General features: G+C 44.2%; 2 protein-coding genes across 4 annotated transcripts in view; both read right to left on the bottom strand.

Annotated features, from left to right (window-relative positions):
- LOC124378569 (early endosome antigen 1-like) overlaps positions 1–3,490 on the bottom strand; it is a 21,379-nt gene extending 17,889 nt beyond the window's left edge. Inside the window, exons 1-6 of the mRNA XM_046838297.1 lie at positions 3,410–3,490; positions 727–761; positions 608–632; positions 424–492; positions 208–297; positions 60–128 (exon numbers count right to left, since the gene is read on the bottom strand). Coding sequence (XP_046694253.1) covers positions 60–128; positions 208–297; positions 424–492; positions 608–632; positions 727–761; positions 3,410–3,485 — 364 coding nt within the window. The 5' untranslated portion in view covers positions 3,486–3,490. The remainder of the gene's footprint in view (positions 1–59; positions 129–207; positions 298–423; positions 493–607; positions 633–726; positions 762–3,409) is intronic.
- A 3,179-nt stretch (positions 3,491–6,669) lies between these two features.
- Positions 6,670–13,216, bottom strand: LOC124378592 (zinc finger protein 235-like). Of its 3 annotated transcripts, none has more exons than XM_046838321.1 (4): positions 12,943–13,216; positions 12,586–12,810; positions 8,913–9,387; positions 6,670–8,062 (listed from the first exon to the last, which is right to left on the bottom strand). In XM_046838321.1, exons 2-4 carry the CDS (start codon positions 12,802–12,804, stop codon positions 7,281–7,283), a joined length of 1,476 nt encoding a protein of 491 aa, XP_046694277.1. In that variant the 5' UTR covers positions 12,805–12,810; positions 12,943–13,216; the 3' UTR covers positions 6,670–7,280. The 3 variants fall into 3 exon arrangements, with proteins under 3 accessions (XP_046694277.1, XP_046694276.1, XP_046694279.1); XM_046838320.1 differs by having other exon boundaries at positions 12,586–12,813; positions 12,943–13,215; XM_046838323.1 differs by having other exon boundaries at positions 8,913–9,384; positions 12,586–12,813; positions 12,943–13,215.
- Positions 13,217–15,000: the final 1,784 nt, after the last annotated feature.

Here is a 15,000-nt window from a genome sequence, read left to right as displayed (position 1 = left end):
TTAGAACACACTCAGGATTAGAACATGTTTGGGATTAGTCACACATACAGTGTACGTACCGGCTTCAGCAGGTCCTGAGGTCTTCTCGCCGAGCTGCAGTAACATGCTGTCCAGCTGCTTCTGCAGAGCTGCACATGCACAGTAAGACTCTGTACAATAACACAAAGCTAATGAGAAGAACGAATGCTACTGTGATGTGATGTTCACCTGCCACCTGCAGCGAGGACGCCTGAGAGGCATTTATACATGACAGCTTAATCACCCTCTGCTGCTCCTTCAGGGCAAACAGGTCATTCTCTGCAGAAGAGAGGAACAGCAGGCATTAGAGTCTGATCCATCAGCATTCCAACCAAAACCCAATGACATTCTGTAACCTTCAACCTTCCCCACGTTCTTATACGATAATGTTTGGTGATTACTGACCCAGGTCAAAGCTGTAATCCGTTTTCTCAGACAGTTTCTTGTTGCAAATGTTCAGCTGCTCATCAATACCTGCAGGAAAACTCCACAAGGTTCTGATCCAAACACCACATGGGAGTATTACAAGAGTCTGAGAGGAGTAATGCGAAGGTACTGATGGTGCTGATGGACAGAACAACGTACTCACCCTCACAAATCCCCTTAAGAATGTTCTGCATGATGGAAGGAGAAGATCAGTCATGTGTTATAAAATGTGAGAGATTTTACGGATGTCAATTAAGTGTGTGTTGATTTGCGACATTTTACCTCATCATCACCATCATCAGCTTCTTCTCCAAGTACTGCAACAAACAAAAAATCATTAATAAACACCTTGTGGTTCTCCAGCCACTGGATATCCAACATCTAAGCTGGGGTTTTGTTCCTTATAAAGTGAAGCTCTGGGGATTAGTCGTATTTTTAACAGAAAAAAAGCAAGGGCTGAAAAACCATCCTCATAAAACTCTGTGTTTGGTAATGAAGGAAGCAAATGTAAAGAAAAATGGAGAACCTGGAAGCTCCAGGAGATACCACATGTGCAGCACTACAGCTTTGTGCTCTGGCTCAGCTCGCATCACTACACACAGCATTTTCAATTCACTCTCAATCTGATTTAGATCTCACCTGGACCTGAACCTGGACCTGGACCTGGACCACCTCAGTCTCAGACCTGCTACGAAACTCCAAACCAGAACCTCCACCTTCCACTTCAGAAGCATTTTTAACAAAATCCTCATTCTAGAATTCAACCAGATCATTTTCACATCACAAAAATAATATATAAACCAAATTTAGCCAAAGGTTTTGGGACACCCAACTTTTCCACACAAATGTGGTTCTTCTCCAAATTACACAAAGTTGGAGACACAGTATTAGGCGTCTTTGGAAGCAATAGCATGACATGTTCCCTTCACTTGAACTAGGAGACCCAAACCGTTTCCAGCATGACAATGACCCTGTGCACAAAGCCAGCTCCATGAAGATCTGCTTTCCATGGGTTGGATTTGGTGGGATCTTACCCGAGCGAGAGAGTGTTGTGAGAGTGTGTGAGAGATCTTACCTGAGCGAGAGAATGTTGTGAGAGTGTGTGAGAGTGTAGTGAGAGTGTAGTAAGTGTGTAAGAATGTAGTGAGAGTGTAGTAAGAGTGTGTAAGAATGTAGTGAGAGTGTGTAAGAGTGTAGTGAGAGTGTAGTGAGTGTAGTGAGAGTTTAGTAAAAGTGTGAGAGTGTAGTGAGAGTGTAGTGAGAGTGTAGTGAGAGTTTAGTAAAAGTGGGAGAGTGTAGTGAGAGTGTAATGAGTGTGTAGTGAGAATGTGTAAGAGTGTAGTGAGAATGTGTAAGAGTGTAGTGAGAGTGTGTAAGAGTGTAGTGAGGTGTAGTGAGAGTTTGTAAGATTGTAGTGAGTGTGTGTGACAGTGTGTGACAGTGTAGTGAGTGTGTAAGAGTGTGGTGAGAGTGTGTGAGTGTAGTGAGAGTGTGTGAGAGTGTAGTGAGGTGTGAGAGTGTAGTGAGAGTGTAGTGAGTGTGTGAGTGTGTGTAAGAGTGTAGTGAGTGTGTAATGAGTGTGTAGTGAGAATGTGTAAGAGTGTAGTGAGAGTGTGTAAGAGTGAAGTGAGAGTGCAGTGAGAGTGTGTAAGAGTGTAGTGAGTGTGTGTGAGAGTGTGTAATAGTGAGAGTGAGTGTGTGTGAAAGTGTAGTGAGAGGGTAGTGAGTGTAAGAGTGTGTGAGAGTGTAGTGAGTGTGTGTAAGAGTGTAGTGAGAGTGTAGTAAGTGTGTAAGAATGTAGTGAGAGTGTAGTAAGAGTGTGTAAGAATGTAGTGAGTGTGTAAGAGTGTAGTGAGAGCGTAGTGAGTGTAGTGAGAGTTTAGTAAAAGTGTGAGAGTGTAGTGAGTGTAGTGAGAGTGTAGTGAGAGTTTAGTAAAAGTGGGAGAGTGTAGTGAGAGTGTAATGAGTGTGTAGTGAGAATGTGTAAGAGTGTGGTGAGAGTGTGTAAGAGTGTAGTGAGAGTGTGTAAGAGTGTAGTGAGAGTGTAGTGAGAGTTTGTAAGATTGTAGTGAGTGTGTGTGACAGTGTGTGACAGTGTAGTGAGTGTGTAAGAGTGTAGTGAGAGTGTGAGAGTGTGGTGAGGTGTGTGAGAGTGTGGTGAGAGTGTGAGAGTGTAGTGAGAGTGTAGTGAGTGTGTGAGTGTGTAAGAATGTAGTGAGTGTGTAATGAGTGTGTAGTGAGAATGTGTAAGAGTGTAGTGAGTGTGTAAGAGTGAAGTGAGAGTGCAGTGAGGTGTGTAAGAGTGTAGTGAGTGTGTGTGAGAGTGTGTAATAGTGAGAGTGAGTGTGTGTGAAAGTGTAGTGAGAGGGTAGTGAGTGTAAGAGGTGTGTGAGAGTGTAGTGAGTGTGTGTAAGAGTGTAGTGAGAGTGTAGTGAAAGTGTAGTAAGTGTGAAAGTGTGTAAGAGTGTAGTGAGTGTGAGAGTGTGAGTGTAGTGAGAGTGTGTAAGAGTGTAGTGAGGTGTGTAAGAGTCTAGTGAGAGTGTAGTGAGAGTGTAGTGAGTGTGAGAGTGTGAGTGTAGTGAGAGTGTAGTGAGTGTGTAAGAGTGGATTGTGTAAGAGTATAGTGAGAGTGTAGTGAGAGGTAGTGAGTGTGTGTAAGAGTGGAGTGTGTAAGAGTGGAGTGTGTAAGAGTGAAGTGAGAGTGTAGTAAGTGTGAGAGTGTGTGAGAGTTGAGTGTGTAAGAGTCTAGTGAGAGTATAGTGAGAGTGTGTGAGAGTGTGTGATAGTGTAGTGAGAGTGTAGTGTGTAAGAGTCTAGTGAGAGTGTAGTGAGAGTGTGTGAGAGTGTAGTGTGTAAGAGTCTAGTGAGAGTGTAGTGAGAGTGTAAGAGTGGAGTGTGTAAGAGTGAGTGTGTAAGAGTGTAGTGAGAGTGTAGTGAGAGTGTGTGAGAGAGTGTGAGATCTTACCCGCGCGAGAGAGTGTAGTGAGAGGAGCAAAGGAGAGGAAAGTGAAGAGCAGAAGCTGAAACCAAGCCATCATCATGACTGTTACTGTCACTGTCACTGCTACTGCTTATATACACTACTGATGGTGGTGTGGGCGGGTGGGGGGGTGGGGGTGCACTTATTCACTCTCACACTCCATCTCCCCCCACACACTGTGTGTGTGTGTGTGTGTGTGTGTGTGTGTGTGTGTGTGGCTGGTAGGTGTAGATGATGATGATGATGATGATGATGATGATGATAGTTAGCAGGTGTACAGAGCTGTAGTTATTTGTAAAATCTCCCCCCCCCCCGGCACCACCGGACCGGGCAGTGTCCCACTCACCCAGTGTCAACTCCAGGCCATGTTTCATCTGTTACAGCAGAAACCTCTTTCCTCTTATTTCACCACAGTGTGCTGCAGTACTCAGTGCAGGAGGTCACGCTGAGTCATTCGCTGTCTCACACACACACACACACACACACACACCTCAGAGAATACCACAGCCATGTAAACTCATGTGTGATGACCCTCAGTGAGAGAGAACCTCGTGTGCTCCTGTGTCTGATCCATAGCTGAGGTCCACTAATCAAGTGTCCACATACATAGTGCTTCTTTCTAAACATCTCATTCCGCACTCAGTCTTCATTTACTGTTAGAATGAGCTCCACTCTTCTGGGAAGATCTATTCAGCTAAGAGGGTGTTAGTAAAGTCAGGTACAGATGTAGATGAGAAGGTGAGGAGGTTCCTGGGGTGCAGTCAAGTGTTCACATTCATCACTAAAAGTGTTCAATAGGGTTGGAGCTCAATAGCAGGAGATCTTCCAACCCATGAAAAGCAGATCTTCATGGAGCTGGCTCTGAGCACACGGCATTGTCATGCTGGAACAGGTTTGGGTCTTCTGCTTCACATGCAGCGAACATGTAGATCGGGGTGTCCAATCATTTTTACAAAGTGTAGGTGCAGGTTTTTATACCATCCAATCGAGAGCTACACCTGATAATCATTGAAAAACAAAAGAATTCGATTTAAAAGGTAGAACTTGCTGTGGACCTGTTTGGCTGGAATGAAAACCTGTGGAACAGATTGGACACCACTGATGTAGATCTTTAGTGCATCTGCAGGAGTAAACAGGTGTTCCTAATTAGGTGCTTAGTGATTGTTCTCTGTGTAGAAGACCATAGACATGAATTTCCCTGGTTCCAGCTTGTCTAGAAACACTTCAGTTCATGAGGAAATGGAGGTACAGGAGGAGAGATTTATGCTTAATCACTTCCTGACCAATGATTCGTCATCAAGATCACTAAACGCTTCATGTCTAGCAGCTTTAAGGAGCAAAGAAGCCGTTATATAAAAAGTCGCCCAGTCACATAGGAGAAGTGATTAACGGCATGGATGACCATAAATGGATATGGAGAAGTGTGTGTTGTGAAAGCCTCATGATGATGCAGAAGTTTGGTGTGGAACATCCTATTTCTCTGGGCTCTGATGTGATTCTTATCTCGATGCATATCCAGCAATACGATACATGAGCGATACACACAACGCAGCTCCCGTGCGATACGATCCGCCCACATATAGAAATCGCCAAGATGTTAAACATGTAATAAACACCAACTTGTATCTGATGCACTTTTGAAAATCGATGGGAATTGGTGAATATTTCAGTCCCTAATACCTACAGAACAGCAGAACCTGGTGATGGAAATAATAATTAAGAGTGCAGGACTGAAGAGATCTGAAGGAACACAAGCAGAGTAGAACCTGCACATGCTCATCATCTCATCACTTCCTGCTCTGAGAAAGAGGAAAAAGCAGCCAGATGTTTGAGATGATACAAAATGTCACAACAGTGATACCAAGACCTTTACACATAAAACATACCAGAACACGTGCAGCATGCAGAAACGTATAGAAACACACGATTATAGACCCTAGAGCCATAAAGGGTCACCTGGATGTAGGTGAGCAGGTAAGAGCTCCAGTGGATAAAAACAACACTGCTGCAGTGAGGAGCTTCTTGTCCTTCACAATCAGGTGATGGTGGAAAAAATTTTCCTCTGTTCCAAATAACCGTCCTTCATAAGGCAAAGAAAGCAACTCAGATCTGCCTGATTCATCTCCACACCTTACCTCTGGATGGAGTTCTCTTCAGTTGGAGATATTGTTCCACATCTACAGCCTAAAGATACATGAAGTTACTGAGTAACTGTAGAAGTTTGAGGATGAATTTGGACTGTAATTATTATCACCAGTCTGCTCCAATGTGCTCAGGACCACAGTTTGGATGAAAAGTTCTGCATGCAAGTGTCGTTTACTGAACAGTTTATAACCTCAACACTGATGGAACTGTGATCATGGACATTCGGTGACACCCAGATGAGGATCTTGTTCCTCTCAAGGTTTGTTCCTCAGCCCATCTCAGTGAGTTTTTCCTTCACCACAGTCACCACTGGATCACTCATTAGGGACACATCTACAAAAGAACTGAGGAGATTATTGAAACTACTGAAATGAGGGTAAGATGTGTCCATCATATTATTAAACCTGGAAGTATCCTGGAGGAACTTTAGTTGAAGAAGAAATTTTGAATGATTTTTTTAGGCTAAACAGCTAAAACTGGTACTAAACAGCTGTGGAGCCTTCAGAAAACCACTAGAGCAAAACACTAGATTCTAGAGTGAAGGAGGAAGGTCATGTGGTCTGATGAGTCCAGACTGACCCTATTCCAGAGTGATGGGAGCATCAGGGTAAGAAGAGAAGCCTAGTGCCTACAGTACAGTGCTGTGGGGGCAGTGTTATGGTCTGAGGTTGCTTCAATCTCAGGTCTACATTCAACAACATTATAGGTTTAAAGTAGAATTACAGAAGGACATGTGGTGTGTCTCCTGTCCACCTGTCCTGAGCTGTAACTCCATCACTCAGCAGGCACGCAGTGAGACATCTCAAACATCAACTACTTCCTGCTGTGTCACAGATTTCATTTATTTATTTATTTATTTATTTATTTATTTGGAATTACATTTCCAAACGTTTAAACACAAAGAAACAAAAATGAAAGAAAATGTCACCAAAACACAAGTCCTTCATTATTAATGACCAAAGACGGGGAGAAAGAGGGAGAAACAAAGGAGCAAAAAAGGAAAAAGAAAAAAAAAGAAAGAAAGGAAGAGAAAAGGGGAAGAGAGAGAAAGTGGGGGAGAAAAAAAGGCAGAGTGTAGGGTAGTGTCTAACAGCAGTGTGTGTGTGTGTGTGTGTGTGTGTGTGTGTGTGTGTGTGTGTGTGTAGAGTGAGTTTTAATTGGTTTATACTGAGACCATGTGACCCACTACATGACCATGCTCCATTTGATATCTGCAATCAGTCTCAAGTACTGCTCAGTCCCATCTTCTCGCATGTTCTCATGATGTCTCATTTCTTCTTTTTTGGGATCATTTGGTCACAGTTAGATCTGATCTTCTCACTCTTTCAAAACACACCTTTATAATTATCAGGCCTTTTCTCCAGACTGAAGGTCTGAATCTGATCGCACTGCTGCTCTCAGAAAAGAAAGCATGAGATGTTCTCCAGGAAGTTCCTGAGAAGCTCTGGGGTGCATACACACACCCGTGAGGAGTTTAATATGGTGTGTGTGTGTTATGGGTTCTGCTTGATGTCCTCCTTGGTGTGGTTCTTCTGGTGAGCCCTGAAGCTGCCCAGGTAGGTAAAGCCCTGGTCGCAGATGCTGCAGCGGTAAGGTTTCTCTCCAGTGTGGACACGCAGGTGTGTTTTAAGGACGTCGGGTCGGGCGAAAGTTTTGGGACACTGGGAGCAGCTGTATGGGCGTTCTTTAGTGTGAACGCGTTCGTGCTGCTTCAGGTTGATGCGGTAGAAGAAGGAGTTCCCGCAGAAGGAGCACTGAAGGGTCTCTCACGTTTCTCCCCCACGTGGATGCGCTTGTGCGTGTAGAAGTGACGCGGGTCCGAGAAGCCTTTCCCACAGTGGTCACACAGGAAGGGTTTCTCGCCCGTGTGCGTGCGCTCGTGCCGGTCGCGGTTGACCTTCTGCCCGAAGGTCATGTCGCAGTAGGAGCAGGAGTAGGGCTTCTCGCCCGTGTGGACCCTCTGGTGCTGCTTCAGAGCGCTGACGGTGATGAAGCCCTTCTCGCACACTGAGCACACGTACGGCTTCTCGTTGGTGTGGACGCGCTCGTGCTTCTTCAGGTGAGTCTTGTGGTAGAAGCACATCTGGCAGTACGCGCACCGGAACGGCCTCTGACCCGTGTGGATGCTCTGGTGGCATTTCAGGTTTCCTTTGGTTTTGAAGCAGTTCCCACAGAGCTCGCAGCGGAACGGTTTGTCCCCGCTGTGGGACTTCATGTGGACCTTCAGGGCGGAGTGAGTGGGGTAGCCTTTCTCACACACCTCACACACGTGAGGACGCAGCGTCTTCTGCTTCACGCGGTTCTCGTGCATCTTCATGTGTCGCGTCAGGAACGCTGCAGACATCAGCTCCTGTCCGCAGATGGTGCAGGGGGTAACCGTCTTTATCCCACTCTTCTTCTTCTTCTTCTTCTTCTTCTTCTTCTCTTCCCCATTATGCTTCACTGAGGGCTTCCCTTCTTCATCACAGGACTCACTGTGGCCTCCGGCAGAAGCTGAGAGAGACAAGCAGTAATTGAGCAGGGATGTGGGGTCTGCTGACAAACTCACCAAATCAACAATTTACCAAATCATAAAACCATCCAGAGGAGACCCAGAACTCTGTACAAATATATTACACCAACAGCCCTGAAATACCCCTACCCCTCAACTCACACCCTTCTAAAGCTTTGAAATACCCCTACCCCTCAACTCACACCCTTCTAAAGCTTTGAAATACCCCTACCCCTCAACTCACACCCTTCTAAAGCCTTGAAATACCCCTACCCCTCAACTCACACCATTCTAAAGCCCTGAAATACCCCTACCCCTCAACTCACACCATTCTAAAGCCCTGAAATACCCCTACCCTCAACTCGCACCATTCTAAAGCCCTGAAATACCCCTACCCTCAACTCATACCATTCTAAAGCCCTGAAATACACCTACCCTCAACTCGCACCATTCTAAAGCCCTGAAATACCCCTACCCTCAACTCACACCATTCTAAAGCCCTGAAATACCCCTACCCTCAACTCACACCATTCTAAAGCCCTGAAATACCCCTACCCCTCAACTCGCACCATTCTAAAGCCCTGAAATACCCCTACCTCTCAACTCACACCCTTCTAAAGCCCTGAAATACCAAGCGATGCATTGTCCTTTTTTTTTTTTTTTATAACACATTTATGTAATACTGCAATCACTTTGGCAATACATATTTTTTTCATAAAGCACACACAGAGAGAGAGAGAGAGAGAGAGAGAGAGAGAGAGACAGAAACAAAAGAAGGAAAGACAGAAAGACTGTGGCATTTGTGTGCAGTTCTTTACACTTTTGTCTCCTTCAGCAGAAATCACAACTTACTTGAAGGACAAAAATCATCACTGGCCTCATCAGGTTCCTCAAGTTCTTCATCAGGTTCCTCCGGTTCCTCCGGTTCCTCAGCAAGAGCACTCCCATCCTCCAGCTGTTCCTCTTGCCTGATGTTTCCATTCACTTCCAGCACTGTCCTGCAGTCCAACAGTGTAAATGAGCACATCAGTGGAGAGTGTGTCGCATTCTGCTCCTCACCTCCAGACGTTTTCAGAGGAGTGTGTGGTGAGGAGTGTGTGAGGAGGTTCAGATCGCTGTGTAAATTAACAGAGGTGCTGGGTTCATCCTTCTCACACTTCGTCACACTCTCCTGTAAACCAACATCAGGCCATTCAGCTTCACCCCCAGCACACACACTCTGTAGAGAGTCCACAACCTGCAGTGTGTGTTCCGAGTCTCTTTCTGCTGACGTGCTAAGATCAGCTTTACACGCAGAGCACAACGCTGGTGTAGATCCCATCACCTGCTGAGAGGAATCGTCATGAGAATGATTAGAGATTCAGATCGGTTTGTGTGGTGATGATTATTTACAGTGATGAGATGATTATGTAGGATGGTTTCAAACAGATTCAGGACAGAGGAGATTGTGGTTCACAATTCCTCGTTTTGAGTGAGACGTGTATGAGATGTGAATGAGATGTGTATGAAGCGTGCATGACCACAGACCTGGTTGGAGAGTTTGAGTGAGACTTGTATGAGATGTGTATGAAGCGTGCATACCACAGACCTGGTTGGAGAGTTTGAGTGAGACGTGTATGAGATGTGTATAAAGTGTGCATGACCACAGACCTGGTTGGAGAGTTTGAGTGAGACTTGTATGAGATGTGTATGAAGCGTGCATACCACAGACCTGGTTGGAGAGTTTGAGTGAGACGTGTATGAGATGTGTATGAAGCGTTCATGACCACAGACCTGGTTGGAGAGTTTGAGTGAGACGTGCATGAGATGTGTATGAGATGTGTATGAAGCGTGCATAACCACAGACCTGGTTGGAGAGTTTAAATGAGACGTATATGAGATGTGTATGAAGCATGCATGACCACAGACCTGGTTGAAGAGTTTGAGTGAGACGATATGAGATGTGTATGAAATGTGTATGAAGCATGCATGACCACAGACCTGGTTGGAGAGTTTGAGTGAGACGTATATGAGATGTGTATGAAGCGTGCATGACCACAGACCTAGTTGGAGAGTTTGAGTGAGACGTACTGTATATGAGATGTGTATGAAGCGTGCATGACCACAGACCTGGTTGGAGAGTTTTAGTGAGACGTATATGAGATGTGTATGAAGCGTGCATGACCACAGACCTGGTTGGAGAGTTTGAGTGAGACGTATAGGAGATGTGTATGACATGTACGTATGAGATGTGTATGAAGCGTGCATGACCACAGACCTGGTTGGAGAGTTTGAGTGAGATGTGTATGAGATGTGTATGAGAGGTGTATGAGGTGTGAGTGACCACAGACCTGGTTGGAGAGTTTAAGTGAGACGTATATGAGATGTGTATGAGATGTGTATGAAGCGTGCGTGACCACAGACCTGGTTGGAGAGTTTAAGTGAGACGTATATGAGATGTGTATGAGATGTGTATGAAGCGTGCGTGACCACAGACCTGGTTGGAGAGTTTAAGTGAGACGTATAGAAGATGTGTATGAAGCATGCATGACCACAGACCTGGTTGGAGAGTTTGAGTGAGACGTGTATGAGATGGGTATGAAGCGTGCATGATCACAGACCTGGTTGGAGAGTTTGAGTGAGACGTGCATTAGATGTGTATGAAATGTGTATGAAGCGTGCATGACCACAGACCTGGTTGGAGAGTTTGAGTGAGACATGTATGAGATGTGTATGAGATGTGTATAAAGTGTGCATGACCACAGACCTGGTTGGAGAGTTTAAGTGAGACGTATATGAGATGTGTATGAAGCGTGCGTGACCACAGACCTGGTTGGAGAGTTTAAGTGAGACGTATATGAGATGTGTATGAAGCGTGCGTGACCACAGACCTGGTTGGAGAGTTTGAGTGAGACGTATATGAGATGTGTATGAGATGTGTATGAAGCGTGCATGACCACAGACCTGGTTGGAGAGTTTGAGTGAGATGTGTATGAGAGGTGTATGAAGCGTGAGTGACCACAGACCTGGTTGGAGAGTTTGAGTGAGACGTATATGAGATGTGTAGGAGATGTGTATGAAGCGTGCGTAACCACAGACCTGGTTGGAGAGTTTGAGTGAGACGATATGAGATGTATGAGATGTGTATGAAGCGTGTGACCACAGACCTGGTTGGAGAGTTTAAGTGAGACGTACAGGAGATGTGTATGAAGCATGCGAGACCACAGACCTGGTTGGAGAGTTTAAGTGAGACGTATATAAGAGATGTGTATAAAGCGTGCATGACCACAGACCTGGTTGGAGAGTTTGAGTGAGATGTGTATAAGATTTGTATGAGAGGTGTATGAAGCATGCGAGACCACAGACCTGGTTGGAGAGTTTGAGTGAGACGATAGGAGATGTGTATGAGATGTGTATGAAGCGTGACCACAGACCTGGTTGGAGAGTTTGAGTGAGACGATATGAGATGTGTATGAGATGTGTATGAAGCGCGTAACCACAGACCTGGTTGGAGAGTTTGAGTGAGACGTATATGAGACGTATATGAGATGTGTATGAGATGTGTATGAAGCGTGCGTAACCACAGACCTGGTTGGAGAGTTTAAGTGAGACGTACAGGAGATGTGTATGAAGCATGCGAGACCACAGACCTGGTTGGAGAGTTTAAGTGAGACGATATAAGAGATGTGTATGAAGCGTGCATGACCACAGACCTGGTTGGAGAGTTTGAGTGAGATGTGTATAAGATTTGTATGAGAGGTGTATGAAGCATGAGTGACCACAGACCTGGTTGGAGAGTTTGAGTGAGACGTATATGAGATATGTATGAGATGTGTATGAAGCGTGCGTGACCACAGACCTGGTTGGAGAGTTTGAGTGAGACGTATATGAGATGTGTATGAGATGTGTATGGCGTGCGTGACCACAGACCTGGTTGGAGAGTTTGAGTGAGATGTGTATGAAGGCATGACCACAGACCTGGTTGGAGAGTTTAAGTGAGACGATATGAGATGTGTATGAAGCGTGCGTGACCACAGACCTGGTTAGAGAGTTTGAGTGAGACGTATATGAGATGTGTATGAAGCGTGCGTGACCACAGACCTGGTTGGAGAGTTTAAGTGAGACATATATAAGATGTGTATGAAGCGTGCGTGACCACAGACCTGGTTGGAGAGTTTAAGTGAGACGTATATGAGATGTGTATGAAGCGTGCGTGACCACAGACCTGGTTGGAGAGTTTGAGTGAGACGTATATGAGATGTGTATGAAATGTGTATGAAGCATGCGTGACCACAGACCTGGTTGGAGAGTTTAAGTGAGACATATATGAGATGTGTATGAAGCGTGCATGACCACAGACCTGGTTGGAGAGTTTGAGTGAGACGTATATGAGATGTGTATGAAGCGTGCGTGACCACAGACCTGGTTGGAGAGTTTAAGTGAGACGTATATGAGATGTGTATGAAGCGTGCGTGACCACAGACCTGGTTGGAGAGTTTAAGTGAGACGTATATGAGATGTGTATGAAGCGTGCATGACCACAGACCTGGTTGGAGAGTTTGAGTGCTTGACTGAGCCTGTGCTCGAGGTGCCTGACGGTTCTCCTGAGCTCACACACTTCAGTGTGGAGGTGTGAGATGTCAGCCATGGACAGATCTGTCCCCACTGCTGCTGTGCAGGAAGATGGAGGATCACAGGGCAGATGACGCTGCAGGACACCTTCTCCTTCTCCTACACCTCCTCCTACACACTGCTCTTCCATCATGCAGGCCTGCTGTCAGTGATACAGCACTCACATTCATCACACACTTATTACACCTGTGGATTTAAATCTAGAATATTTAGGTGTACATATTAGTGTGTGTGTGTGTGTGTGTGTGTGTGTGTGTGTGTGTGTGTGTACCTGTGATCAGGTGTAAAGCTTCTACACAGTTTTTGACGATATCTTCTGCATCCCTGAGCTGCACGACTCGGTTTTAACCTGTGTAACACGTGACCGCTCTGTATCTCCTTTACCCTGCACGTGAATCGGCTCTTTTCCGGCTCGAAAACGTGTTTTATTATTTAATATAAATTAAAGTCGGGTGCGCGGTGTTTACTTCCGCACACACACGCGTGCGCGCACGCGCAGGCACACACACACACACACACACACACACACACACACACACACACACACACACACACACACAGAGGCTCGGCCCGGCTCACTTCCGGGTTCGCGTCGCAAAATGGCGCCATCTACAGCACCGGCGTCCAATAATATTTATTACAGAGGTCATATTAAGGGCTAAGCACTGCGCGCGTGCCCGCGGCCTCCTGAGGTAATCTTTAAACATTTATAATCAAATAAATAAATCATATTTATTACGTTTTATTTAATTAAAATACTCAAACGGCATTAAAATAATAAATCATAAATCAGTTTTCACTGTCCCTAGATAAAGGTTAAACAATAAACTATACAAATAAATAAAATAATAAAAAATAACAGTTTTTTTTTACTTAAAATAATCTCATATATTCAATAAAAAACATATAAACTGTCAGTGATCCACTTGATTTAAATCCATTTGATTTAGTTTTATTTTCAGGATTATTTTTCCACATATGCGCATCTGTTCAGACCGTTCCACAAAATATCACAAAAATACACACTGAGTGAAATAATACACACTTCTGAGCCCGACATCTTTACCACACACACACACACACACACACACACACACACACACATATATGCCTGACAACATGCAGAAATATCCTGAGGAACACGTTAATCATGACAAACACACAGCAAAACCAGATTATTATATTATTACTAATATTATATTATTATTTATTATTATTGTTATTATTTTTAATTATTATTATTATTATTATTATTATTATTATTATTATTAATATTATATGATTATTATATGATTATTATATTATTAATATTATATTATTATTATTATTATTATTATTATTATTATTATTTATTATTATTATAATTATTATTTATTATGATGATGATGATGATGATGATGATGATGATGATAGTGTGGGGCACTATTTAATAACAGGTCTACAGAAGGTGCCACAACATTCACTTCATTCTTTATTCTGTCTCTATGTTTGGATTCATGTGGGCCTGATGTCTGAAAAGGAAAGTTCTTTCTGATCAATCTGAGGAACCCATCAGTGGCTGAAGCCTTAGTAGCTATCACACACACCTTCTGAGTGTTTATGGCTTCTGTCTCTTCCCGTGCAGACACAAGGTGTGAGATGTTGGTCATGGACGGATCGGTTCCTGCTGACCATGAGCATGAAGATGGAAATCACAGAGCAGGTGGAGCTTCAGAACAGCTGCTTCTCCTCCATCCTGCTGTTTTCTCCTACACAGGCATGTGCTTTTAGCTTCTGTTTGTGCTTTTATTATAACTTTTTTATTAAGTATTTAAATTTCAGTGAACTTGTTTAACTGTGGTCTTGTAGTAACACTTTATATTTCAGTTATAAACTCTAAATCATGCAGAATTTAATTTCTCACTGATATAGCCTTTAAAAACGATGTAATAGCGCCACCTACAGTTGATAGATTGTTTTCTTTGTGTTTTTAATGTAAGTTAATATTTTATCTGGACAGCTTTTTGTAACAAGACCACGTGATCACGTGATGCTGTTAACGGGTTTGTATGTATGGAAGCATGAAGTAAACGAATACCACATTCATTAGTAGTAGCATTATGTGGTAGTTGTGGTGTTGGTGGTTGTGGTGTTGCTGTTGGTGGTTGTGGTGTAGGTGGGTGTGTTGGTGTTGGTTGTGATGGTGTTGCTGGTTTTGTTAATTTTGGTGGTTGTGGTCTTGCTGTTGGTGGTTTGGATGGTGGTGGTGTAGGTGGTTGTGTTGGTATTGGTTGTGGTGCAGATGGTGGTAAAGATGTTGATGTTGGTTGTGGTGTTGTTGGTCGTTGTG

Source organism: Silurus meridionalis, chromosome 24 (assembly GCF_014805685.1).
Source record: "Silurus meridionalis isolate SWU-2019-XX chromosome 24, ASM1480568v1, whole genome shotgun sequence".
Lineage (NCBI taxonomy): Eukaryota > Metazoa > Chordata > Actinopteri > Siluriformes > Siluridae > Silurus > Silurus meridionalis.
Note: the sequence above shows the minus strand (reverse complement) of the source record. Positions and strands in the feature narration are given on the sequence as shown.

Excerpts from the sequence above, each read along its gene's own strand:
- LOC124378592 (XM_046838321.1), bottom strand. The coding sequence starts at position 12,804 with ATGATGGAAGAGCAGTGTGTAGGAGGAGGTGTAGGAGAAGGAGAAGGT. Across the intron at positions 9,388-12,585 it reads CACTCAAACTCTCCAACCAG|CAGGTGATGGGATCTACACC; the intron begins GTCTGTGGTCAT and ends GATTCCTCTCAG. Across the intron at positions 8,063-8,912 it reads TGATGATTTTTGTCCTTCAA|CTTCTGCCGGAGGCCACAGT; the intron begins GTAAGTTGTGAT and ends TGTCTCTCTCAG.